This window comes from Artemia sp. Qi Xiang Cuo, chromosome 6 (genome assembly GCF_049724085.1).
Source record: "Artemia sp. Qi Xiang Cuo chromosome 6, ASM4972408v1, whole genome shotgun sequence".
Classification (NCBI taxonomy): domain Eukaryota; kingdom Metazoa; phylum Arthropoda; class Branchiopoda; order Anostraca; family Artemiidae; genus Artemia; species Artemia sp. Qi Xiang Cuo.
In genome coordinates, this window is record NC_142799.1 from 66,205,635 (window position 1) to 66,232,507 (window position 26,873).

Sequence of the window (26,873 nt, forward strand, 5' to 3'; positions counted from 1 at the left end):
AAAGTTTTTACTAGGAGTTTATTTTCTTGCGTTCAGGTCCTTTTGGTCCAAAATACCGGTCTTGATGTAAAAGGAATAACGTTCATGTTGCTTGAATCATGCATCGATCCTCATCATTTTTCCTCAAATTTTTCAGTTGCTTATTTTCTTAAAATTTTACAGGGGTTTTCTGGATTAGAAGGTCCGCAAGGAATCCCAGGAATTCATGGCTGTAATGGAACGGATGGTCAATTAGGTGCTCCAGGTTCACCTGGAGCCCCAGGAAGAAGAGGAGCTTATGGTCCTAATGGAAACCCAGGTCAAAAGGGACATAGAGGGGACCTTTTGTTTAGTGTCTCTACCGAAGGTGAACAAGGGGAACCAGGGAGACCGGGTGGAATGGTTAGTAATCTCATTGTTTTGATATATAAATTCCTTGGGAAGGCAAGAGTGTTGCTAGTAGTTAGAAATATTTTTGCAGCTTTTAGTTAAGCTTGAAATTATAAGAAATGAATTAGGAAATGAAAAAGAATTATTCACTGCCATATGTCATATGGCATATGGGAACTGCCCATTATTAAAAAATTAACTAAAAAAAAGTTTTTCTATTGAAAGTAAAAAAGCGAAGTTGAAGAGGGAACAAAAATGATTGCTTCGTGGTTGATGCGATATACTTTTGAAAAACAGTTAAAAAACTGGCTCGTTATAACTCCTTATAGGCCTACTCGTAGAATTCTGAATAACAAGTGCTTTATTGAAAACATAAAACCGACGCAACAAAACAGGAATAGAAGGAAGAAAACCCTTTTGTGGCCTACAAGAAAAATAAAAGAATAATGCATAAAGCTCTGAATAGTCTCTTACCGGTCGTGAAATCAATAAATTTTACAATACGATTTTAAATCTCTAAAAACCTAGAAAAAAAAGTTTTAAGTAAAGCGCTAGTTTTTCACAGTTCCACAAACATTGGGATTATCATGAGACAGTTTGTTTGAATAAGTTTTTCAAAAAATCAAACTGATGAAGTAGTTTGTTAAAAACAATATAAGACACTGTTCATCAAACTGATGAAGTAGTGGTAGCAACTAAGGGCTAATGACAGTGTTTAGGCTTCAATTGTAGTTTTTTATCCATTTCGTATATTCCTGTTCGTATTTGTTAAAAATAATATAAAACACTGTTCATCAAACTGATGAAGTAGTGGTAGCAACCAAGGGCTAATGACAGTATTTAGGCTTCAATCGTAGTTTATTAACCGTTTCGTAGATTCCTGTCCGTATTTGTTAAAAATAATAAAAAACACTGTTCATCAAACATATAAATTAGTGGTAGCAAATAAGGGCAAATGACAGTGTTTAGGCTTCAATGGTAGTTTTTTATCATTTCGTACATTCCTGTCCGTATTTGTTTAAAATAATATAAAACACTGTTCATAAAACTGATGAAGTAGCGAGAGCAACTAAGGGCTAATGACAGTGTTTAGGCTTCAATTGTAGTTCCTGTCCGTATTTTTTTAAAATAATATAAAACACTGTTCATCAAACTGATGAAGTAGTGGTATCAGCTAAGGGCTAATGACAGTGTTTAGGCTTCAATGGTAGTTTTTATCCATTTCGTATATTCCTGTCCCTATTTGTTAAAAATAATATAAAACACTGTTCATAAAACTGATGAAGTAGTGGTAGCAACTAAGGGCTAAAGACAGTGTTTAGGCTTCAATGGTTGTTTTTTATCCATTTCGTTCATTCCTATCCGTATTTGTTAACAATAATCTTAAAAAACTGTTCATAAAACTGATGAAGTAGTGGTAGCAACTAAAGGCTAATGAAACTGTTTAGGCTTCAATTTTGGTTTTTTATCCATTTCGTACATTCCTGTCCGTATTTTTCAAAAATAATATAAAACACTGTTCATCAAACAGATAAAGTAGTGGTAGCAACTAAGGGCTAATGACAGTGTTTAGGCTTCAATTGTAGTTTTTTTTTATCCATTTCATACGTTCTTGTCCGTATTTGTTAAAAATAATCTTAAAACACTGTTCATAAAACTAATGAATTAGTGGTAGCAACTAAAGGCTAATGACAGTGTATAAAAGTGTTTAAAAGTGTTTAAAAGGCTAATGTAGTTTTTTATCCATTTCGTACATTCCTGTCCGTATTTGTTAAAAATAATATAAAAGACTGTTCATCATACTGATGAAGTAGTGGTAGCAACTAGGGGCTAATGACAGTGATTGGGCTTTAATTGTAGTTTTTAATCCATTTTGTACATTCCTGTCCGAATTTGTTAAAAATAATATAAAACACTGTTCATCAAACTGATGAAGTAGTGGTAGCAACTAAAGGCTAATGACAGTGTTTAGGCTTCAATTGTAGTTTTTTATCCATTTCGTATATTCCTGTCCGTATTTGTTAAAAATAATATAAAACACTGTTCATCAAACTGAGGAAGTAGTGGTATCAACTAAGAGCTAATGACAGTGTTTAGTTTTCAATGGTTGTTTTTTATCCATTTCGTACAATTCTGTCCGTATTTGTTTAAAAAGTTATAAAAAACACTGTTCATCATACTGATGAAGTAGTAAGAGCAACTAAGGGCTTATGACAGTGTTTAGGCTTCAATCGTAGTTTTCTATCCATTTTTTACGTTCTTGTCCGTGTTTGTTAAAAATAATTTTAAAACACTGTTCATAAAACTGATGAAGTAGTTGTAGCAACTAAAGGCTAATGACAGTGTTTAGGCTTCAATTGTAGTTTTTTATCCATTTCGTATATTCCTGTCCGTATTTGTTAAAAATAATATAAAACACTGTTCATAAAACTGATGAAGTAGTAAGAGCAACTAAGGGCTAATGACAGTGTTGAGGCTTCAATTGTAGTTTTTTATCCATTTTGTACGTTCTTGTCCGTGTTTGATAAAAATAATTTTAAAACACTGTTCATAAAACTGATGAAGTAGTGGTAGCAACTAAGGACTAATGACAGTGTTTAGGCTTCAATTGTAGTTTTTTATCCATTTCGTATATTCCTGTCCGTATTTGTTAAAAATAATATAAAACACTGTTCATCAAACTGATGAAGTAGTGGTAGCAACTAAGGGCTAATGACAGTGTCTAGGCTTCAATTGTAGTTTTTTATCCATTTCGTACGTTCCTGTCCGTATCTGTTAAAAAAATCTTAAAACACTGTTCATAAAACTGATTAAGTAGGGGTAGCAACTAAAGGCTAATGACAGTGTATAAAAGTGTTTAAAAGTGTTTAAAAGGCTAATGTAGTTTTTTATCCATTTCGTACATTCCTGTCCTAATTTGTTAAAAATAATATAAAAGACTGTTCATGATACTGATGAAGTAGTGGTAGCAACTAAGGGTTAATGACAGTGTTTGGGCTTTAATTGTAGTGTTTTATCCATTTTGTACATTCCTGTCCGAATTTGTTAAAAATATTATAAAACACTGTTCATCAAACTGATGAAGTAGTGGTAGCAACTAAAGGCTAATGACAGTGTTTAGGCTTCAATTGTAGTTTTTTATCCATTTCGGAGATTCCTGTCTGTATTTTTTAAAAATAATATAAAACACTGTTCATCAAACTGAGGAAGTAGTGGTATCAACTAAGAGCTAATGACAGTGTTTAGGCTTCAATGGTTGTTTTTTATCCATTTCGTACAATTCTGTCCGTATTTGTTTAAAAAGTTATAAAAAACACTGTTCATCAAACTGATAAAGTAGTAAGAGCAACTAAGGGCTTATGACAGTGTTGATGCTTCAATTGTAGTTTTTTATCCATTTTGTACGTTCTTGTCCGTGTTTTTTAAAAATAATTTTAAAACACTGTTCATAAAACTGATGAAGTAGTGGTAGCAACTAAAGGCTAATGACAGTGTTTAGGCTTCAATTGTAGTTTTTTATCCATTTCGTATATTCCTGTCCGTATTTGTTAAAAATAATACAAAGCACTATTCATCAAACTGATGAAGTAGTGGTATCAACCAAGGGCTAATTACAGTGTTTCGGCTTCACTTGTAGTTTCTTATCCATTTCGTACATGTCTGTCCCTATTTCTTAAAAACAATCTAAAACACTGTTCATCAAACTGATGAATCAGTGGTAGCAACTAAGGGCTAATGACAGTGTTTAGGCTGCAATTGTAGTTTTTTATCAATTTCGTACATTCCTGTCCATATTTGTTAAAAATAATACAAAGCACTATTCATCAAACTGATGAAGTAGTGGTATCAACCAAGGGCTAATTACAGTGTTTCGGCTTCACTTGTAGTTCCTTATCCATTTCGTACATGCCTGTCCCTATTTCTTAAAAACAATCTAAGACACTGTTCATCAAACTGATGAAGTAGTGGTAGCAACTAAGGGCTAATGAAGGTGTTTGGGCTGCAATTGTAGTTTTTTATCCATTTTGTACATCCCTGTCCGTATTTGTTAAATATATTATAAAACACTGTTCATCAAACTGATGAAGTAGTGGTAGCAACTAAAGGCTAATGACAGTTTTTAGGCTTCAATTGTAGTTTTTTTTTATCCATTTCCTATATTCCTGTCCGTATTTGTTAAAAATAATCTAAAACATTTTTCATCAAACTGATGAAGTATTGGTAGCAACTAAGGTCTAATGACAGTGTCTAGACTTCAATTGTGGTTATTTATCCATTCCATACATTCCTGTCCGTTTTTGTTAAACATAATATAAAACATTGTTCATCAAACTGATGAAGTATTTGTAGCAACTAAGGTCTAATGACAGTGTTTAGGCTTCAATTGTTGTTTTTTATCCATTTCCTACATTCCTGTCCGTATTTGTTAAAAACAATCTAAAACACTGTTCATCAAACTGATGAAGTAGTGGTAGGAACTAAGGGCTAATGACAGTGTTTAGGCTTCAATTGTAGTTTTTTATCCATTCCATACGTTTCTGTCCGTATTTGTTAAAAATAATCTTAAAACACTGTTCATCAAACTGATGAAATAGTGGTAGCAACTAAGGGCTAATGACAGTGTTTAGGCTTCAATTGTAGTTCTTTATCGATTTCGTAAATTCCTGTCCGTATTTGTTAAAAATAATACAAAACACTGTTCATCAAACTGAGGAAGGAGTGGTATCAACCCAAGGGCTAATTACAGTGTTTCGGCTTCAATTGTAGTTTTTTATCCATTTCGTACATGCCTCTCCGTATTTCTTAAAAACAATCTAAAACACTGTTCATCAAACTGATGAAGTAGTGGTAGCAACTAAGGGCTAATAACAGTGTTTAGGCTGCAATTGTAGTTTTTTATCAATTTCGTACATTCCTGTCCATATTTGTTAAAAATAATACAAAGCACTATTCATCAAACTGATGAAGTACTGGTAACAACCAAGGGCTAATTACAGTGTTTCGGCTTCACTTGTAGTTCCTTATCTATTTCTTACATGCCTGTCCCTATTTCTTAAAAACAATCTAAGACACTGTTCATCAAACTGATGAAGTAGTGGTAGCAACTAAGGGCTAATGACAGTGTTTGGGCTGCAATTGTAGTTTTTTATCCATTTTGTACATCCCTGTCCGTATTTGTTAAATATATTATAAAACACTGTTCATCAAACTGATGAAGTAGTGGTAGCAACTAAGGGCTAATGACAGTGTTTAGGCTTCAATTGTCATTCCTGTCATTAGACCTTAAACTAAGGTCTAATGACAGTGTTTAGGCTTCAATTGTTGTTTTTTATCCATTTCCTACATTCCTGTCCGTATTTGTTAAAAACAATCTAAAACACTGTTCATCAAACTTATGAAGTAGTGGTAGGAACTAAGGGCTAATGACAGTGTTTAGGCTGCAATTGTAGTTTTGTATCCATTTTGTACATCCCTGTCCGTATTTGTTAAATATATTATAAAACAACTGTTCATAAAACTGATGAAGTAGTGGTAGGAACTAAGGGCTAATGGCAGTGTTTAGGCTGCAATTGTAGTTTTGTATCCATTTTGTACATCCCTGTCCGTATTTGTTAAATATATTATAAAACACTGTTCATCAAACTGATGAAGTAGTGGTAGGAACTAAGGGCTAATGGCAGTGTTAAGGCTGCAATTGTAGTTTTGTATCCATTTTGTACATCCCTGTCCGTATTTGTTAAATATATTATAAAACACTGTTCATCAAACTGATGAAGTAGTGGTAGGAACTAAGGGCTAGTGGGAGTGTTTAGGCTGCAATTGTAGTTTTGTATCCATTTTGTACATCCCTGTCCGTATTTGTTAAATATATTATAAAACACTGTTCATCAAACTGATGAAGTAGTGGTAGCAACTAAGGGCTAAAGTCAGTGTTTAGGCTGCAATTGTAGTTTTGTATCCATTTTGTACATCCCTGTCCGTATTTGTTAAATATATTATAAAACACTGTTCATCAAACTGATGAAGTAGTGGTAGGAACTAAGGGCTAATGGCAGTGTTTAGGCTTCAATTGTAGTTTTTTTTTATCCATTTCCTACATTCCTGTCCGTATTTGTTAAGTATATTATAAAACACTGTTCATCAAACTGATGAATTAGTGGTAGCAACTAAGGGCTAATGTCAGTGTTTACGCTGCAATTGTAGTTTTGTATCCATTTTGTACATCCCTGTCCGTATTTGTTAAATATATTATAAAACACTGTTCATCAAACTGATGAAGTAGTGGTAGGAACTAAGGGCTAATGGCAGTGTTTAGGCTGCAATTGTAGTTTTGTATCCATTTTGTACATCCCTGTCCGTATTTGTTAAATATATTATAAAACACTGTTCATCAAACTGATGAAGTAGTGGTAGCAACTAAGGGCTAATGGCAGGGTTTAGGCTGCAATTGTAGTTTTGTATCCATTTTGTACATCCCTGTCCGTATTTGTTAAATATATTATAAAACACTGTTCATCAAACTGATGAAGTAGTGGTAGGAACTAAGGGCTAACGGCAGTGTTTAGGCTGCAATTGTAGTTTTGTATCCATTTTGTACATCCCTGTCCGTATTTGTTAAATATATTATAAAACACTGTTCATCAAACTGATGAAGTAGTGGTAGGAACTAAGGTCTAATGGCAGTGTTTAGGCTGCAATTGTAGTTTTGTATCCATTTTGTACATCCCTATCCGTATTTGTTAAATATATTATAAAACACTGATCATCAAACTGATGAAGTAGTGGTAGCAACTAAGGGTTAATGACAGTGTTTAGGCTGCAATTGTAGTTTTGTATCCATTTTGTACATCCCTGTCCGTATTTGTTAAATATATTATAAAACACTGTTCATCAAACTGATGAAGTAGTGGTAGCAACTAAGGGCTAATGACAGTGTTTAGGCTTCAATTGTAGTTTTTTTTATCAATTTCCTACATTCCTGTCCGTATTTGTTAAAAATAATCTAAAACATTGTTCATCAAACTGATGAAGTATTGGTAGCAACTAAGGTCTAATGACAGTGTTTAGGCTTCAATTGTGGTTATTTATCCATTCCATACATTCCTGTCCTTATTTGTTAAACATAATATAAAACACCGTTCATCAAACTGATGAAGTAGTGGTAGCAACTAAAGGCTAATGACAGTCTTAAGGCTTCAATTGTAGTTTTATATCCATTTTGTACATCCCTGTCCGTATTTGTTAAATATATTATAAAACACTGTTCATCAAACTGATGAAGTAGTGGTAGCAACTAAGGGCTAATGACAGTGTTTAGGCTTCAATTGTAGTTTTTTTTATCCATTTCCTACATTCCTGTCCGTATTTGTTAAAAATAATCTAAAACATTGTTCATCAAACTGATGAAGTATATGTAGCAACTAAGGTCTAATGACAGTCTTTAGTCTTCAATTGTAGTTTTTCATCCATTTTGTACATCCCTGTCCGTATTTGTTAAATATATTATAAAACACTGTTCATCAAACTGATGAAGTAGTGGTAGCAACTAAGGGCTAATGACAGTGTTTAGGCTTCAATTGTAGTTTTTTTTATCAATTTCCTACATTCCTGTCCGTATTTGTTAAAAATAATATAAAACATTGTTCATCAAACTGATGAAGTATTGGTAGCAACTAAGGTCTAATGACAGTGTCTAGGCTTCAATTGTGGTTATTTATCCATTCCATACATTCCTGTCCGTTTTTGTTAAACATAATATAAAACACCGTTCATCAAACTGATGAAGTAGTGGTAGCAACTAAGGGCTAATTACAGTGTTTAGGCTTCAATTGTAGTTTTTTTTTATCCATTTCCTACATTCCTGTCCGTATTTGTTAAAAATAATCTAAAACACTGTTCATCAAACTGATGAAGTATTGGTAGCAATTAAGGTCTAATGACAGTGTCTAGGCTTCAATTGTGGTTATTTATCCATTCCTTACATTCCTGTCCGTTTTTGTTAAACATAATATAAAACATTGTTCATCAAACTGATGAAGTATTTGTAGCAACTAAGGTCTAATGACAGTGTTTAGGCTTCAATTGTTGTTTTTTATCCATTTCCTACATTCCTGTCCGTATTTGTTAAAAACAATGTAAAACACTGTTCATCAAACTGATGAAGTAGTGGTAGGAACTAAGGGCTAATGACAGTGTTTAGGCTTCAATTGTAGTTTTTTATCCATTCCATACGTTTCTGTCCGTATTTGTTAAAAATAATCTTAAAACACTGTTCATCAAACTGATGAAATAGTGGTAGCAACTAAGGGCTAATGACAGTGTTTAGGCTTCAATTGTAGTTCTTTATCGATTTCGTAAATTCCTGTCCGTATTTGTTAAAAATAATACAAAACACTGTTCATCAAACTGAGGAAGGAGTGGTATCAACCCAAGGGCTAATTACAGTGTTTCGGCTTCAATTGTAGTTTTTTATCCATTTCGTACATGCCTCTCCGTATTTCTTAAAAACAATCTAAAACACTGTTCATCAAACTGATGAAGTAGTGGTAGCAACTAAGGGCTAATAACAGTGTTTAGGCTGCAATTGTAGTTTTTTATCAATTTCGTACATTCCTGTCCATATTTGTTAAAAATAATAAAAAGCACTATTCATCAAACTGATGAAGTACTGGTAACAACCAAGGGCTAATTACAGTGTTTCGGCTTCACTTGTAGTTCCTTATCTATTTCTTACATGCCTGTCCCTATTTCTTAAAAACAATCTAAGACACTGTTCATCAAACTGATGAAGTAGTGGTAGCAACTAAGGGCTAATGACAGTGTTTTGGCTGCAATTGTAGTTTTTTATCCATTTTGTACATCCCTGTCCGTATTTGTTAAATATATTATAAAACACTGTTCATCAAACTGATGAAGTAGTGGTAGGAACTAAGGGCTAATGGCAGTGTTTAGGCTTCAATTGTAGTTTTTTTTTATCCATTTCCTACATTCCTGTCCGTATTTGTTAAAAACAATCTAAAACACTGTTCATCAAACTGATGAAGTAGTGGTAGGAACTAAGGGCTAATGACAGTGTTTAGGCTGCAATTGTAGTTTTTTATCCATTTTGTACATCCCTGTCCGTATTTGTTAAATATATTATAAAACACTGTTCATCAAACTGATGAAGTATTGGTAGCAACTAAGGTCTAATGACAGTGTTTAGGCTTCAATTGTTGTTTTTTATCCATTTCCTACATTCCTGTCCGTATTTGTTAAAAACAATCTAAAACACTGTTCATCAAACTTATGAAGTAGTGGTAGGAACTAAGGGCTAATGACAGTGTTTAGGCTGCAATTGTAGTTTTTTATCCATTTTGTACATCCCTGTCCGTATTTGTTAAATATATTATAAAACAACTGTTCATAAAACTGATGAAGTAGTGGTAGGAACTAAGGGCTAATGGCAGTGTTTAGGCTGCAATTGTAGTTTTGTATCCATTTTGTACATCCCTGTCCGTATTTGTTAAATATATTATAAAACACTGTTCATAAAACTGATGAAGTAGTGGTAGGAACTAAGGGCTAATGGCAGTGTTAAGGCTGCAATTGTAGTTTTGTATCCATTTTGTACATCCCTGTCCGTATTTGTTAAATATATTATAAAACACTGTTCATCAAACTGATGAAGTAGTGGTAGGAACTAAGGGCTAGTGGGAGTGTTTAGGCTGCAATTGTAGTTTTGTATCCATTTTGTACATCCCTGTCCGTATTTGTTAAATATATTATAAAACACTGTTCATCAAACTGATGAAGTAGTGGTAGCAACTAAGGGCTAAAGACAGTGTTTAGGCTGCAATTGTAGTTTTGTATCCATTTTGTACATCCCTGTCCGTATTTGTTAAATATATTATAAAACACTGTTCATCAAACTGATGAAGTAGTGGTAGGAACTAAGGGCTAATGGCAGTGTTTAGGCTTCAATTGTAGTTTTTTTTTATCCATTTCCTACATTCCTGTCCGTATTTGTTAAGTATATTATAAAACACTGTTCATCAAACTGATGAATTAGTGGTAGCAACTAAGGGCTAATGTCAGTGTTTACGCTGCAATTGTAGTTTTGTATCCATTTTGTACATCCCTTTCCGTATTTGTTAAATATATTATAAAACACTGTTCATCAAACTGATGAAGTAGTGGTAGCAACTAAGGGCTAATGGCAGTGTTTAGGCTGCAATTGTAGTTTTGTATCCATTTTGTACATCCCTGTCCGTATTTGTTAAATATATTATAAAACACTGTTCATCAAACTGATGAAGTAGTGGTAGGAACTAAGGGCTAATGGCAGTGTTTAGGCTTCAATTGTAGTTTTGTATCCATTTTGTACATCCCTGTCCGTATTTGTTAAATATATTATAAAACACTGTTCATCAAACTGATGAAGTAGTGGTAGGAACTAAGGGCTAAAGGCAGTGTTTAGGCTGCAATTGTAGTTTTGTATCCATTTTGTACATCCCTGTCCGTATTTGTTAAATATATTATAAAACACTGTTCATCAAACTGATGAAGTAGTGGTAGGAACTAAGGACTAATGGCAGTGTTTAGGCTGCAATTGTAGTTTTGTATCCATTTTGTACATCCCTATCCGTATTTGTTAAATATATTATAAAACACTGCTCATCAAACTGATGAAGTAGTGGTAGCAACTAAGGGTTAATGTCAGTGTTTAGGCTGCAATTGTAGTTTTGTATCCATTTTGTACATCCCTGTCCGTATTTGTTAAATATATTATAAAACACTGTTCATCAAACTGATGAAGTAGTGGTAGCAACTAAGGGCTAATGACAGTGTTTAGGCTTCAATTGTAGTTTTTTTTTATCAATTTCCTACATTCCTGTCCGTATTTGTTAAAAATAATCTAAAACATTGTTCATCAAACTGATGAAGTATTGGTAGCAACTAAGGTCTAATGACAGTGTTTAGGCTTCAATTGTGGTTATTTATCCATTCCATACATTCCTGTCCTTATTTGTTAAACATAATATAAAACACCGTTCATCAAACTGATGAAGTAGTGGTAGCAACTAAAGGCTAATGACAGTCTTAAGGCTTCAATTGTAGTTTTATATCCATTTTGTACATCCCTGTCCGTATTTGTTAAATATATTATAAAACACTGTTCATCAAACTGATGAAGTAGTGGTAGCAACTAAGGGCTAATGACAGTGTTTAGGCTTCAATTGTAGTTTTTTTTATCCATTTCCTACATTCCTGTCCGTATTTGTTAAAAATAATCTAAAACACTGTTCATCAAACTGATGAAGTATATGTAGCAACTAAGGTCTAATGACAGTCTTTAGGCTTCAATTGTAGTTTTTCATCCATTTTGTACATCCCTGTCCGTATTTGTTAAATATATTATAAAACACTGTTCATCAAACTGATGAAGTAGTGGTAGCAACTAAGGGCTAATGACAGTGTTTAGGCTTCAATTGTAGTTTTTTTTATCAATTTCCTACATTCCTGTCCGTATTTGTTAAAAATAATCTAAAACATTGTTCATCAAACTGATGAAGTATTGGTAGCAACTAAGGTCTAATGACAGTGTCTAGGCTTCAATTGTGGTTATTTATCCATTCCATACATTCCTGTCCGTTTTTGTTAAACATAATATAAAACACCGTTCATCAAACTGATGAAGTAGTGGTAGCAACTAAGGGCTAATGACAGTGTTTAGGCTTCAATTGTAGTTTTTTTTTATCCATTTCCTACATTCCTGTCCGTATTTGTTAAAAATAATCTAAAACACTGTTCATCAAACTGATGAAGTATTGGTAGCAATTAAGGTCTAATGACAGTGTCTAGGCTTCAATTGTGGTTATTTATCCATTCCTTACATTCCTGTCCGTTTTTGTTAAACATAATATAAAACACCGTTCATCAAACTGATGAAGTAGTGGTAGCAACTAAGGGCCAATGACAGTGTTTAGGCTGCAATTGTAGTTTTTTATCAATTTTGTACATCCTGTCCGTATTTGTTAAAAATATTATAAAACACTGTTCATCAAACTGATCATTAACTGATCACAAACTAATCATTAACTGAACACAAAAAAATCATAAACTGATCATATGAATTTTTCAGGGTTATCCTGGATTCCCTGGCATGCCTGGGATCAAAGGTTTGAAGGGCGAGTCAGGACAGGTAAGAATCATACTTACAGAGTTCTAACAAGAAAAAATTGTATGCATATCTATATCAATTACCATATTGGTTTTAATTTTACTTATGTGATTGCAATTAATTATATTGTCAATGTTCAATTTAAAGAAATCAATAAATTAATGTCATTTGAAAAACTGCCTAAATTTTTATTGATTAAGCTGATATTGATTTATATTATTAATTTGTTGGTTGAAAAAGATAGATTACAGGTAGTGTTTTCTCTAAGGGCCATAGATTTTATTTTCTCAAGTCGGGTATTTTGGCTGTCTCTACCCTAAATTGAAGAACCGAAACAAATGCATACTTTCCGGATTTGAACTCATCTTCCATTCTATTTTTTAAGATTGAGTTCACACTTCTGAAAAAAACACTCCTTGCTAATATCATTTATTAATTAATAAATCAATATCAATTAAAAAATATCAATTATAAAATAAAAAGCTTTTCAAAAAAAATAATAAATCAATAAATTAATATCAATACTGGCTCGAACTACACGGGTTAAATCACGTTTTTCATCTTCAGTTTGGTAGTTACAGCGTTCAAAAACAGGGAAAAACAGGATTCAAAATTTTATTCTTTCTCCAGCTTGTTATGTGTGACTAAGCCTATGTAATTAACAAATGACAAGTCGAATCAAGATTTCCATATATTAGAACTATTGCTATCCGTTATCAAACTAACAGTCTCCATTTGTAAATTATCATTGTCTCCGAAGACCTTGAAGTAATCTGGAAAAAGGATTGGAAAAGGATTGGAAAAAGTAATTTGGAAAAAGGATTGAAATTGTTGGTCAATTAAAATCTTCATAGAGAGAAATTTCTCAAGTGCAATCTATATATACACCCTTTTTTAGCCAAAAATGTAATGATTATAATAAACCTTTAATATAGATCATTAAAAATAAACTTATAACAGTCAGGAAAGATCTTGAAACTAACCATTTTGGGGGACTGTCCTGTTCATATTCTAATTGCTCATTATTACTAAAATTTGACTTTGAGAAAAACTTTCACTACCTAAGTGTATCTGAAATAGTGAAAAGCTTTTTAAAACCAATTTTGAAAGTTTGGTAGTGAATATCAGCAAAAATAAATATACAGAACTAGGCTGTTTTTGATTCCTGAAACCAATCTCATGTTATTTGTTCTGTCTTACAAGAGTTACTTATTGAAATTTCCGAAAAGCCCTATCAGTAGTACAGGTAGCACAGGTAGGAAATTACTGTGTACAATGATAAGTAGAGGGCAGTCCCCCCATATAGCTATAATGATAGAGAGCGGACAGTCCCACCATATATTTATAATGATAAGTAGCGCACAGTACACCCGCCATACAAGCAGACAGTGTAATGACCGGAATTCAACCACCGTGAAAATTCGTGTTGATCTGTGTTCAAAGTGCATGATAATTCCTTTGTTTGAAATTGTGAAATTCTTTTAGGTAATTTAATTTGTTAGGCTTGGTTGACTTATGTTTAACCTTGAACTAATTTACATAAATTAATTTATTATTAATTAATTTACATAATTACATTAATTAATTTTTTTTTATTTTAATAGTTTTTTTTATTGATGTCATTTTATTGTACTCTAATGATGATATTTTTCTTTTCTAATGATATGATTTTTTACATTCTAAGTATCTTCCCATTGATTTATATGAAATTTGTGTTTGATGTAGGAATCGAACGTGAAACCCGTGATTTCCTAAGGTAAAAGAAAGACACGTTAATTGACTGAACCAACAAGCCTTTGAACATATTATGATTTTAGAAATACATCCAATGAATTGTTTCTGGGACATTGCCCAACTGATGTTAAGCCTCACAATACCGTAACAGGTTCATTCCATTGAACTGGAACAAGTTCAAGCACATTCGATTTATCAGTTGGATTTTTGATAGATGTTAAAAGTGACCTTGTTTCAGGGCATTTTTATGGCATCATCATGAGAATATGCATACCACGATGATTTGAGATGCATACTAGACAAACAATTTCTTCTGATACTTGGGCCCCAAGTCCTACCCCTATCCCTCAACCCTATCCCCCCACCATCCCTCCAACCCCTATCCCTCCACTCTCCCTTCCAAACCCCCCCCCCCCACATTTTTTTTTAACTTTTTTTATTTTTCAAAGTTCATTTTGGATTTTTACATTCTCTTGATTTTTCAAAGTTCATTTTGAATTTCTTTCATTGAAATGCAAGAGTTGGAATATTTCAGTAGTTTTTTGTCATGGTTTACAATGTCAAAGCTACATTCTCTTAATTTTTCAGTGTTTATTTAGAATTTCTTTCGCTGAAATGCAAGATTTGGAACATTTAAGTAGTGTTTTTTTTTGATTTAGCTTGTCACAGTTACATTCTCTTGATTTTTCAAAGTTCATTTTGAATCTCTGTCGTGAAATGAAAGAGTTGGAATATTTCAGCAGTGTTTCGTCGTGGTTTACCATGTCAAAGTTACATTCTCTTGATTTTTCAAAGTTCATTTTGAATTTCTTTCATGAAATGCAAGAGTTGGAATATTTCAGTAGTGTTTTATCGTGGTTTACCTTCTCACAGTTACATTCTCTTGATTTTTCAAAGTTCATTTTGAATTTCTTTCCTTGAAATGCAAGAGTTGGAATATTTCAGTAGTATTTTGTCGTGGTTTACCTTGTCATAATTACATTTTTCAAAGTTCATTTTTGGATTTCTTTCATTGAAATGCAAGAGATGGAATATTTCAGTAGTGTTTTGTTATAGTTTACCTTGTCACGGTTGCATTCTCTTGATTTTTCAAAGTTCATTTTGAATTTCTTTCGTGAAATGCAAGAGTTGGAATATTTCAGTAGTGTTTTGTCTGGTTTACCATGTCACAGTTACATTCTCTTAATTTTTCAAAGTTCATTTTGAATTTCTTTCGTTTCAGTAGTGTTTTTTCGTGGTTTACCTTGTCACAGTTACATTCTCTTGATTTTTCAAAGTTCATTTTGAATTTCTTTCGTTGAAATGCAAGAGTTGGAATATTTCAGTTGTGTTTGTCGTGGTTTACCTTGTCACAGTTACATTCTCTTGATTTTTCAAAGTTCATTTTGGATTTCTTTCCTGGAAATGCAAGAGTTGGAATATTTCAATAGTGTTTTGTCGTGGTTTACCTTGTCACAGTTACTTTCTCTTGATTTTTCAAAGTTCATTTTGAATTTCTTTCGTCAAATGCAAGAGTTGGAATATTTCAGTAGTGTTTTATCGTGGTTTACCTTGTCCCAGTTACATTTTATTGATTTTTCAAAGTTCATTTTGGATTTCTTTCCTTGAAATGCAAGAGTTGGAATATTTCAGTAGTGTTATGTCATGGTTTACTTTGTCACAGTTACATTCTCTTTATTTTTCAAAGTTCATTTTGAATTTCTTTCGTGAAATGCAAGAGTTGGAATATTTCAGTAGTGTCTTGTTGTGCTTTACCTTGTCACAGTTACATTCTCTTGATTTTTAAAAGTTCATTTTGGATTTCTTTCGTTGAAATGCAAGAGTTGGAATATTTCAGTAGTGTTTTGTTATGGTTTAGCTTCTCACAGTTACATTCTCTTGATTTTTCAAAGTTCATTATGGATTTCTTTCCTTGAAATGCAAGAGTTGGAATATTTCAGTAGTGTTTTGTCGTGGTTTACCTTGTCATAGTAACATTCTCTTGATTTTTATAAGTTAATTTTGGATTTTTACATTCTCTTGATTTTTCAAAGTTCATTTTGAATTGCTTTCATGAAATGAAAGAGTTGGAATATTTCAGTATTGTCTTGTTGTGCTTTACCTTGTCACTGTTACATTCTCTTGATTTTTCAAAGTTCATTTTGGATTTCTTTCGTTGAAATGCAAGATTTGGAATATTTCAGTAGTGTTTTGGCATGATTTACCATATCACTGTTACATTCTCTTGATTTTTCAAAGTTCATTTTGAATTTCGTTCGTGAAAGGCAAGAGTTGGAATATTTCAGTAGTGTTTTGTCGTGGTTTACCTTGTCACAGTTACATTCTCTTGATTTTTCAAAGTTCATTTTTTAATTTCTTTCGTTGAAATGCAATAGTTGAAATATTTCAGTAGTGTTTTGTCATGGTTTACCTTGCCACAGTTACATTCTCTTGATTTTTCAAAGTTCATTTAGAATTTCTTTCATTGAATGCAAGAGTTGGAATATTTCAGTAGTGTTTTGTCGAGGTTTACCATCTCACAGTTACATTCTCTTGATTTTTCAAAGTTCATTTTATATTTCTTTCGTTGAAATGCAAGACTTGGAATATTTCAGTAGTGTTTAGTCATGGTTTAGCATGTCACAGTTACATTTTTTTGATTTTTCGATGTTCATTTTGAATTTCTTTCATTGAAATGCAAGAGTTGGATTATTTCAGTAGTATTTTGTCCTGGTTTACCTTGTCACACTTACATTCTCTTAATTTTTCAAAGTTCATTTTTAATTTTTTTCGTTGAAATGCAAGAGTTGGAATATTTCAGTAGTGTTTTGTCGTGGTTTACCTTGTCACATTTACATTCTCATGATTTTTTCAAGGTTCATTTTGAATTTCTTTCGTTGAAATGCGAGAGTTGGATTATTTCAGTAGTGTTTTGTTGTGGTTTACCTTGTCAAACTTACATTCTCTTGATTTTTCAAGGTTCATTTTGTATTTATTTCGTTTAATTACAAGAGTTGGAATATTTCAGTAGTGTTTTGTTGTGCTTTACCTTGTCGCAGTTACATTCTCTTGATTTTTTCAAGGTTCATTTTTAATTTCTTTCGTTGAAATGAAAGACTTGGAATATTTCAGTAGTGTTTTGTCATGGTTTACCTTGCCACAGTTACATTCTCTTGATTTTTCAAAGTTCATTTTGAATTTCTTTCATTGAAATGCAAGAGTTGGAATATTTCAGTAGTGTATTGTCGTGGTTAACCATCTCACAGTTACATTCTCTTGATTTTTTCAAAGTTAATTTTGTATTTCTTTCGTTGAAATGCAAGAGTTGGAATATTTCAGTAGTGTTTTGTCATGGTTTACCATGTCACAGTTACATTCTCAGGATTTTTCAAAGTTCATTTTGAATTTCTTTCATTGAAATGCAAGAGTTGGATTATTTCAGTAGTGTTTTGTCGTGGTTTACCTTGTCACAGTTACATTCTCTTGATTTTTTAAAGTTCATTTTGAATTTCTTTCATTGAAATGCAAGAGTTGGAATATTTTAGTAGTGTCTTGTCGTGATTTACCTTGTCACAATTACAGTCTTTTGATTTTTCCAAGTTTGTTTAGGATTTCTTTCGTTGAAATACAATATATGGAATATTTCAGTTGGGTTTCTGTCATGGTTTACATTAGTACACTTAAAATCTCTTGAGTTTTCAAAGCTCATTTTGGAATTGTTTAGTGAAAGTCAAGAGTTGGAATATTTTAGTAGTGTTTTGTCATGGTTTACCTTGTCACAGTTACATTCTCTCGATTTTTTTAAGTTCATTTTGGATTTCTTTCATTGAAATGCATGAGTTGGAATATTTTAGTAGTGTTTTGTCACGGTTTACCTTGCCACAGTTACATTCTCTTGATTTTTCAAAGTTCATTTTGAATTTCTTTCATTGAAATGCAAGAGTTGGATTATTTCAGTAGTGTTTTGTCGTGGTTTCCCTTATCACAATTACATTCTCTTAATTTTTCAAAGTTTATTTTGAATTTCTTTCGTTGAAATGCAAGAGTTGGAATATTTCAGTAGTGTTTTGTCCTGGTTAACCTTGTCACAGTTACATTCTCATTATTTTTCAAAGTTCATTTTGAATTTCTTTCTTTGAAATGCAAGAGATGGATTATTACAGTAGTGTTTTGTTGTGGTTTACATTCTCACAGTTACATTCTCTTGATTTTTCAAAGTTCATTTTGAATTTCTTTCGTGAAATGCAAGAGTTGGAATATTTCAGTAGTGTCTTGTTGTGCTTTACCTTGTCACAGTTACATTCTCTTGATTTTTCAAAGTTCATTTTGTATTTCTTTCGTTGAAATGCAAGATTTGGAATATTTTAGTAGTGTTTTGGCATGATTTACCATATCACTGTTACATGCTCTTGATTTTTCAAAGTTCATTTTGAATTTCGTTCGTGAAAGGCAATAGTTGGAATATTTCAGTAGTGTTTTGTCGTGGTTTACCTTGTAACAGTTACATTCTCTTGATTTTTCAAACTTCATTTTTTAATTTCTTTCGTTGAAATGCTAGAGTTGAAATATTTCAGTAGTGTTTTGTCATGGTTTACCTTGCCACAGTTACATTCTCTTGATTTTTCAAACTTCATTTAGAATTTCTTTCATTGAATGCAAGAGTTGGAATATTTCAGTAGTGTTTTGTCGAGGTTTACCATCTCACAGTTACATTCTCTTGATTTTTCAAAGTTCATTTTATATTTCTTTCGTTGAAATGCAAGACTTGGAATATTTCAGTAGTGTTTAGTCATGGTTTAGCATGTCACAGTTACATTTTTTTGATTTTTCGATGTTCATTTTGAATTTCTTTCATTGAAATGCAAGAGTTGGATTATTTCAGTAGTACTTTGTCCTGGTTTACCTTGTCACACTTACATTCTCTTAATTTTTCAAAGTTCATTTTGAATTTTTTTCGTTGAAATGCAAGAGTTGGAATATTTCAGTAGTTTTTTGTCGTGGTTTACCTTGTCACAGTTACATTCTCATGATTTTTTCAAGGTTCATTTTGAATTTCTTTCATTGAAATGCAAGAGTTGGATTATTTCAGTAGTGTTTTGTTGTGGTTTACCTTGTCAAACTTACATTCTCTTGATTTTTAAAGGTTCATTTTGTATTTCTTTCGTTTAATTACAAGAGTTGGAATATTTCAGTAGTGTTTTGTTGTGCTTTACCTTGTCGCAGTTACATTCTCTTGATTTTTTCAATGTTCATTTTTAATTTCTTTCGTTGAAATGTAAGACTTGGAATATTTCAGTAGTGTTTTGTCATAGTTTACCTTGCCACAGTTACATTCTCTTGATTTTTCAAAGTTCATTTTGAATTTCTTTCATTGAAATGCAAGAGTTGGAATATTTCAGTAGTGTATTGTCGTGGTTAACCATCTCACAGTTACATTCTCTTGATTTTTTCAAAGTTAATTTTGGATTTCTTTCGTTGAAATGCAAGAGTTGGAATATTTCAGTAGTGTTTTGTCATGGTATACCATGTCACAGTTACATTCTCATGAATTTTCAAAGTTCATTTTGAATTTATTTCATTAAAATGCAAGATTTGGATTATTTCAGTAGTGTTTTGTCGTGGTTTACCTTGTCACAGTTACATTCTCTTGATTTTTAAAAGTTCATTTTGAATTTCTTTCATTGAAATGCAAGAGTTGGAATATTTTAGTAGTGTCTTGTCGTAATTTACATTGTCCCAATTACAGTTTTTTGATTTTTCAAAGTTTGTTTTGGATATATTTCGTTGAAATACAAGATGTGGAATATTTCAGTAGTGTTTCGCTCATAGTTTACCTTATTACACTTACATTCTCTTGAGTTTTCAAAGTTCATTTTGAATTTCTTTCGTGAAATGCAAGAGTTGGAATATTTTAGTAGTGTTTTGTCATGGTTTACCTTGTCACAGTTACATTCTCTCGATTTTTCTAAGTTCATTTTGGATTTCTTTCATTGAAATGTATGAGTTGGAATATTTTAGTAGTGTTTTGTCACGGTTTACCTTGCCACAGTTACATTCTCTTGATTTTTCAAAGTTCATTTTGAATTTCTTTCATTGAAATGCAAGAGTTGGATTATTTCAGTAGTGTTTTGTCGTGGTTTCCCTTATCACAATTACATTCTCTTAATTTTTCAAAGTTTATTTTGAATTTCTTTCGTTGAAATGCAAGAGTTGGAATATTTCAGTAGTGTTTTGTCCTGGTTAACCTTGTCACAGTTACATTCTCATTATTTTTCAAAGTTCATTTTGAATTTCTTTCTTTGAAATGCAAGAGATGGATTATTACAGTAGTGTTTTGTTGTGGTTTACATTCTCACACTTACATTCTCTTGATTTTTCAAAGTTCATTTTGTATTTCTTTCGTTGAAATGCAAGAGTTGGAATATTTCAGTAGTGTTTTGTCGTGGTTTACCTTGTCACAGTTACATTCTCTTAATTTTTCAAAGTTCATTTTGAATTTCTTTCGTTGAAATGCAAGAGTTGGAATATTTAAGTAGTGTTTTGTTGTGCTTTACCTTGTCACAGTTACATTCTATTGATTTTTTCAATTTTCATTTTGGATTTCTTTCGTTGAAATGCAAGAGTTGGAATATTTCAGTAGTGTTTTGTCATGATTTACCTTGCCACAGTTACATTCTCTTGATTTTTCAAAGTTCATTTTGAATTTCTTTCATTTAAATGCAAGTGTTGGTTTATTTCAGTAGTGTTTTGTTGTGGTTTACCTTGTCAAACTTACATTCTCTTGATTTTTCAAAGTTCATTTTGTATTTCTTTCGTTGATATGCAAGAGTTGGAATATTTCAGTAGTGTTTTGTTGTGGTTTAGCTTGTCACAGTTACATTTCTTGATTTTTCAAAGTTCATTTTGAATTTCTTTCGTGAAATGCAAGAGTTGGAATATTTCAGTAGTGTTTTGTTATGGTTTACCTTGTCACAGTTACATTCTCTTGATTTTTTCAAAGTTTTTCAAAGTTCATTTTGAATTTCTTTCGTGATATGCAAGAGTTGGAATATTTCAGTAGTGTTTTGTTATGGTTTAACTTGTCACAGTTACATTCTCTTGATTTTTTCAAGGTTAATTTATAATTTCTTTCGTTGAAATGCAAGACTTGGAATATTTCAGTAGTGTTTTATCATGGTTTACCTTGCCACAGTTACATTCCCTTGATTTTTCAAAGTTCATTTTGAATTTCTTTCATTGAAATGCAAGAGTTGGAATATTTCAGTAGTGTTTTGTCGTAGTTCACCATCTCACAGTTACATTCTCTTGATTTTTCAAAGTTAATTTTGGATTTCTTTCGTTGAAATGCAAGAGTTGGAATATTTCAGTAGTGTTTTGTCATGGTTTACCTTGTCACAGTCATATTCTCATGATTTTTCAAAGTTCATTTTGAATTTCTATCATTGAAATGCAAGAGTTGGATTATTTCAGTAGTGTTTTGTCGTGGTTTACCTTGTCACAGTTACATTCTCTTAATTTTTCAAAGTTCATTTTGAATTCCTTTCGTTTAAATGCAAGAGTTGGAATATTTTAGTAGTGTTTTGTTGTGCTTTACCTTGTCACAGTTACATTCTCTTCATTTTTCAAAGTTCATTTTGAATTTCTTTTATTGAAATGCAAGAGTTGGAATATTTTAGTAGTGTCTTGTCGTGATTCACCTTGTCACAATTACATTCTCTTGATTTTTCAAAGTTCATTTTGGATTTCTTTCGTTGAAATACAAGAGATGGAATATTTCAGTAGTGTTTCGGTCATGGTTTACCTTGTTACAGTTGAATTCTCTTGAGTTTTCGATGTTCATTATGAATTTCTTTTGTGAAATGCAAGAGTTGGAATATTTTAGTAGTGTTTTGTCATGGTTTACCTTGTCACAGTTACATTCTCTTGATTTTCCAAAGTTCATTTTGGATTTCTTTCGTTGAAATGCAAGAGTTGGAATATTTCAGTAGTGTTTTGTTGTGCTTTACCTTGTCACAGTTACATTCTCTTTATTTTTCAAATTTGATTTTGAATTTCTTTCATTGAAATGCAAGAGGTGGAATATTTCAGTAGTGTTTTGGAATGGTTTACCTTGTCACAGTTACATTCTCTTGATTTTTCAAAGTTCATTTTGGATTTCTTTCATTGAAATGCAAGAGTTGGAATATTTCAGTATTGTCTTGTTGTGCTTTACCTTGTCACTGTTTCTTTCTCTTGATTTTTGAAAGTTCATTTTGGATTTCTTTCGTTGAAATGCAAGAGTTGGAATATTTCAGTAGTGTTTTGTTGTGCTTTACCTTGTCAAAGTTACATTCTCTTGATTTTTCAAAGTTCATTTTGGATTTCTTTCGTTGAAATGCAAGATTTGGAATATTTCAGTAGTGTTATGGCATGGTTTACCATATCACTGTTACATGCTCTTGATTTTTCAAAGTTCATTTTTAATTTCATTCGTGAAAGGCAAGAGTTGGAATATTTCAGTAGTGTTTTGTCGTGGTTTAACTTGTCACAGTTACATTGTTTTGATTTTTCAAAGTTCATTTTGGATTTCTTTCCTTGAAATGCAAGAGTTGGAATATTTCAGTAGTGTTTTGTCGTGGTTTACCTTGTCACAGTTACATTCTCTTGATTTTTCAAAGTTAATTTTTTAATTTCTTTCGTTGAAATGCAATAGTTGAAATATTTCAGTAGTGTTTTGTCATGGTTTACCTTGCCACAGTTACATTCTCTTGATTTTTCAAAGTTCATTTTGAATTTCTTTCATTGAAATGCAAGAGTTGGAATATTTCAGTAGTGTTTTGTCGTGGTTTGTCATCTCACAGTTACATTCTCTTGATTTTTCAAAGTTCATTTTATATTTCTTTCGTTGAAATGCAAGAGTTGGAATATTTCAGTAGTGTTTAGTCATGGTTTAGCATGTCACAGTTACATTTTTTTGATTTTTCGATGTTCATTTTGAATTTCTTTCATTGAAATGCAAGAGTTGGATTATTTCAGTAGTATTTTGTCCTGGTTTACCTTGTCACACTTACATTCTCTTAATTTTTCAAAGTTCATTTTGAATTTTTTTCGTTGAAATGCAAGAGTTGGAATATTTCAGTAGTGTTTTGTCGTGGTTTACCTTGTCACAGTTACATTCTCATGATTTTTTCAAGGTTCATTTTGAATTTCTTTCATTGAAATGCAAGAGTTGGATTATTTCAGTAGTGTTTTGTTGTGGTTTACCTTGTCAAACTTACATTCTCTTGATTTTTCAAGGTTCATTTTGTATTTCTTTCGTTTAATTACAAGAGTTGGAATATTTCAGTAGTGTTTTGTTGTGCTTTACCTTGTCGCAGTTACATTCTCTTGATTTTTTCAAGGTTCATTTTTAATTTCTTTCGTTGAAATGTAAGACTTGGAATATTTCAGTAGTGTTTTGTCATAGTTTACCTTGCCACAGTTACATTCTCTTGATTTTTCAAAGTTCATTTTGAATTTCTTTCATTGAAATGCAAGAGTTGGAATATTTCAGTAGTGTATTGTCGTGGTTAACCATCTCACAGTTACATTCTCTTGATTTTTTCAAAGTTAATTTTGGATTTCTTTCGTTGAAATGCAAGAGTTGGAATATTTCAGTAGTGTTTTGTCATGGTTTACCATGTCACAGTTACATTCTCAGGATTTTTCAAAGTTCATTTTGAATTTCTTTCATTGAAATGGAAGAGTTGGATTATTTCCGTAGTGTTTTGTCGTGGTTTACCTTGTCACAGTTACATTCTCTTAATTTCTCAAAGTTCATTGTGGATTTTATTTGTTGAAATGCAAGAGTTGGAATATTTTAGTAGTGTCTTGTCGTGATTTACCTTGTCACAATTACATTTTCTTGATTTTTCAAAGTTCATTTTGGATTTCTTTCATTGAAATGCATGAGTTGGAATATTTTAGTAGTGTTTTGTCACGGTTTACCTTGCCACAGTTACATTCTCTTGATTTTTCAAAGTTCATTTTGAATTTCTTTCATTGAAATGCAAGAGTTGGATTATTTCAGTAGTGTTTTGTCGTGGTTTCCCTTATCACAATTACATTCTCTTAATTTTTCAAAGTTTATTTTGAATTTCTTTCGTTGAAATGCAAGAGTTGGAATATTTCAGTAGTGTTTTGTCCTGGTTAACCTTGTCACAGTTACATTCTCATTATTTTTCAAAGTTCATTTTGAATTTCTTTCTTTGAAATGCAAGAGATTGATTATTACAGTAGTGTTTTGTTGTGGTTTACATTCTCACACTTAAATTCTCTTGATTTTTTAAAGTTCGTTTTGGATTTCAGTCCTTGAAATGCAAGAGTTGGAATATTTAAGTTGTGTTTTATCGTTGTTTACCTTTTCACAGTTACATTCTCTTAATTTTTAAAAGTTCATTTGAATTTCTTTCGTTGAAATGCAAGAGGTGGAGTATTTCAGTAGTGTTTTGTTGTGGTTTACCTTATTACGGTTACATTCTCTTGATTTTTTCAAAGTTCATTTTGCATTTCTTTCGCTGAAATGCAAGAGTTGGAACATTTCAGTAGTGTTTTGTCATGTTTTACCTTGACACAGTTACATTCTCTTGAATTTTCAAAGTTCATTTTGAATTTCTTTCATTGACATACAAGAGTTGGAATATTTCAGTAGTATTTTGTCGTGGTTCACCATCTCACAGTTACATTCTCTTGATTATTCAAAGTTTATTTTGGATTTCTTTAGTTGAAATGCGAGAGTTGGAATATTTCAGTAGTGTTTTGTCCTGGCTTACCATGTCACAGTTACGTTCTCATGATTTTTCAAAGTTCATTTTGAATTTCTTTCATTGAAATGCAAGAGTTGGAATATTTCAGTAGTATTTTGTCGTGGTGTACCTTGTAATAATTACATTCTCTTGATTTTTCAAAATCCATTTTGGATTTCTTTCCTTGAAATGCAAGAGTTGGATTATTTCAGTAGTGTTTTGTCGTGGTTTACCTTGTCACAGTTACATTCTCTTAATTTTTCAAAGTTCATATTGAATTTCTTTCGTTAAAATGCAAGAGTTGGAATATTTTAGTAGTGTTTTGTTGTGCTTTACCTTGTCACAGTTACATTCTCTTGATTTTTCAAAGTTCATTTTGAGTTTCTTTCATTGAAATGCAAGAGTTGGAATATTTTAGTAGTGTCTTATCGTGATTTACCTTGTCACAATTACATTCTATTGATTTTTCAAAGTTCATTTTGAATTTCTTTCGTTGAAATACAAGAGTTGGAATATTTCAGTAGTGTTTTTGTCATGGTTTACCTTGTCACGGTTATATTCTCTTGATTTTTCAAAGTTCATTTTGAATTTCTTTCGTGAATTGCAAGAGCTGGATTATTCTCGTAGTGTTTTGTCATGGTTTACCTTGTCACAGTTACATTCTCTTGATTTTTCAAAGTTCATTTTGGATTTCTTTCGTTGAAATGCAAGAGTTGGAATATTTCAGTAGTGTTTTGTCACGGTTTACCTTGCCACAGTTACATTCTCTTGATTTTTCAAAGTTCATTTTGAATTTCTTTCATTGAAATGCAAGAGTTGGAATATTTCAGTAGTGTTTTGTCGTGGTTCTCCATCTCACAGTTACATTCTCATGATTTTTCAAAGTTAATTTTGGATTTCTTTCGTTGAAATGCAAGAGTTGGAATATTTCAATAGTGTTTTGTCATGGTTTACCTTGTCACAGTTACATTCTCTTAATTTTTCAAAGTTCATTTTGAATTTCTTACGTTGAAATGCAAGAGTTGGAATATTTAAGTAGTGTTTTGTTGTGCTTTACCTTGTCACAGTTACATTCTATTGATTTTTTCAAAGTTCATTTTGGATTTCTTTCGTTGAAATGCAAGAGTTGGAATATTTCAGTAGTGTTTTGTCATGATTTACCTTGCCACAGTTACATTCTCTTGAATTTTCAAAGTTCATTTTGAATTTCTTTCATTGAAATACAAGAGTTGGAATATTTCAGTAGTGTTTTGTCATGGTTCACCATCTCACAGTTACATTCTCTTGATTTTTTAAACTTCATTTTGGATTTCTTTCGTTGAAATGCGAGAGTTGGAATATTTCAGTAGTGTTTTGTACTGGCTTACCATGTCACAGTTACATTCTCATGATTTTTCAAAGTTCATTTTGAATTTCTTTCATTGAAATGCAAGAGTTGGAATATTTCAGTAGTATTTTGTCGTGGTTTACCATGTAATAATTACATTCTATTGATTTTTCAAAATCCATTTTGGCTTTCTTTCTTTGAAATGCAAGAGTTGGATTATTTCAGTAGTGTTTTGTCGTGGTTTACCTTGTCACAGTTGCATTCTCATGATTTTTCAAAGTTCAAATTCCACAAAATTGCACAGAAATATCAAAACCATAGGTTAGGTTAGGTTAGGATAGCCTACGTACACGCCCGTACGTAGAATAGCCTAACCTAACCTATGGTTTTGATATTTTTGTGCAATAATGTGGAATTTGAACTTTGAAAAGTCATGAGAATGTAACTGTGACAAGGTAAACCACGACAAAACACTACTCAAATATTCCAACTCTTGCATTTCAAGGAATGAAATCCAAAATGAATTTTGAAAAATCAA

At 31.8% G+C, this 26,873-nt stretch overlaps 1 protein-coding gene across 2 annotated transcripts in view; it reads left to right on the plus strand.

Annotated features, from left to right (window-relative positions):
• LOC148951524 (uncharacterized) overlaps nt 1–26,873 on the plus strand; it is a 296,748-nt gene that overhangs the window by 78,283 nt on the left and 191,592 nt on the right. For both annotated transcript variants that reach the window (XM_089090920.1, XM_089090919.1), the window contains exons 4-5: nt 163–381; nt 12,494–12,553. In XM_089090920.1, the coding sequence (XP_088947046.1) occupies nt 163–381; nt 12,494–12,553 (279 nt within the window). The remainder of the gene's footprint in view (nt 1–162; nt 382–12,493; nt 12,554–26,873) is intronic.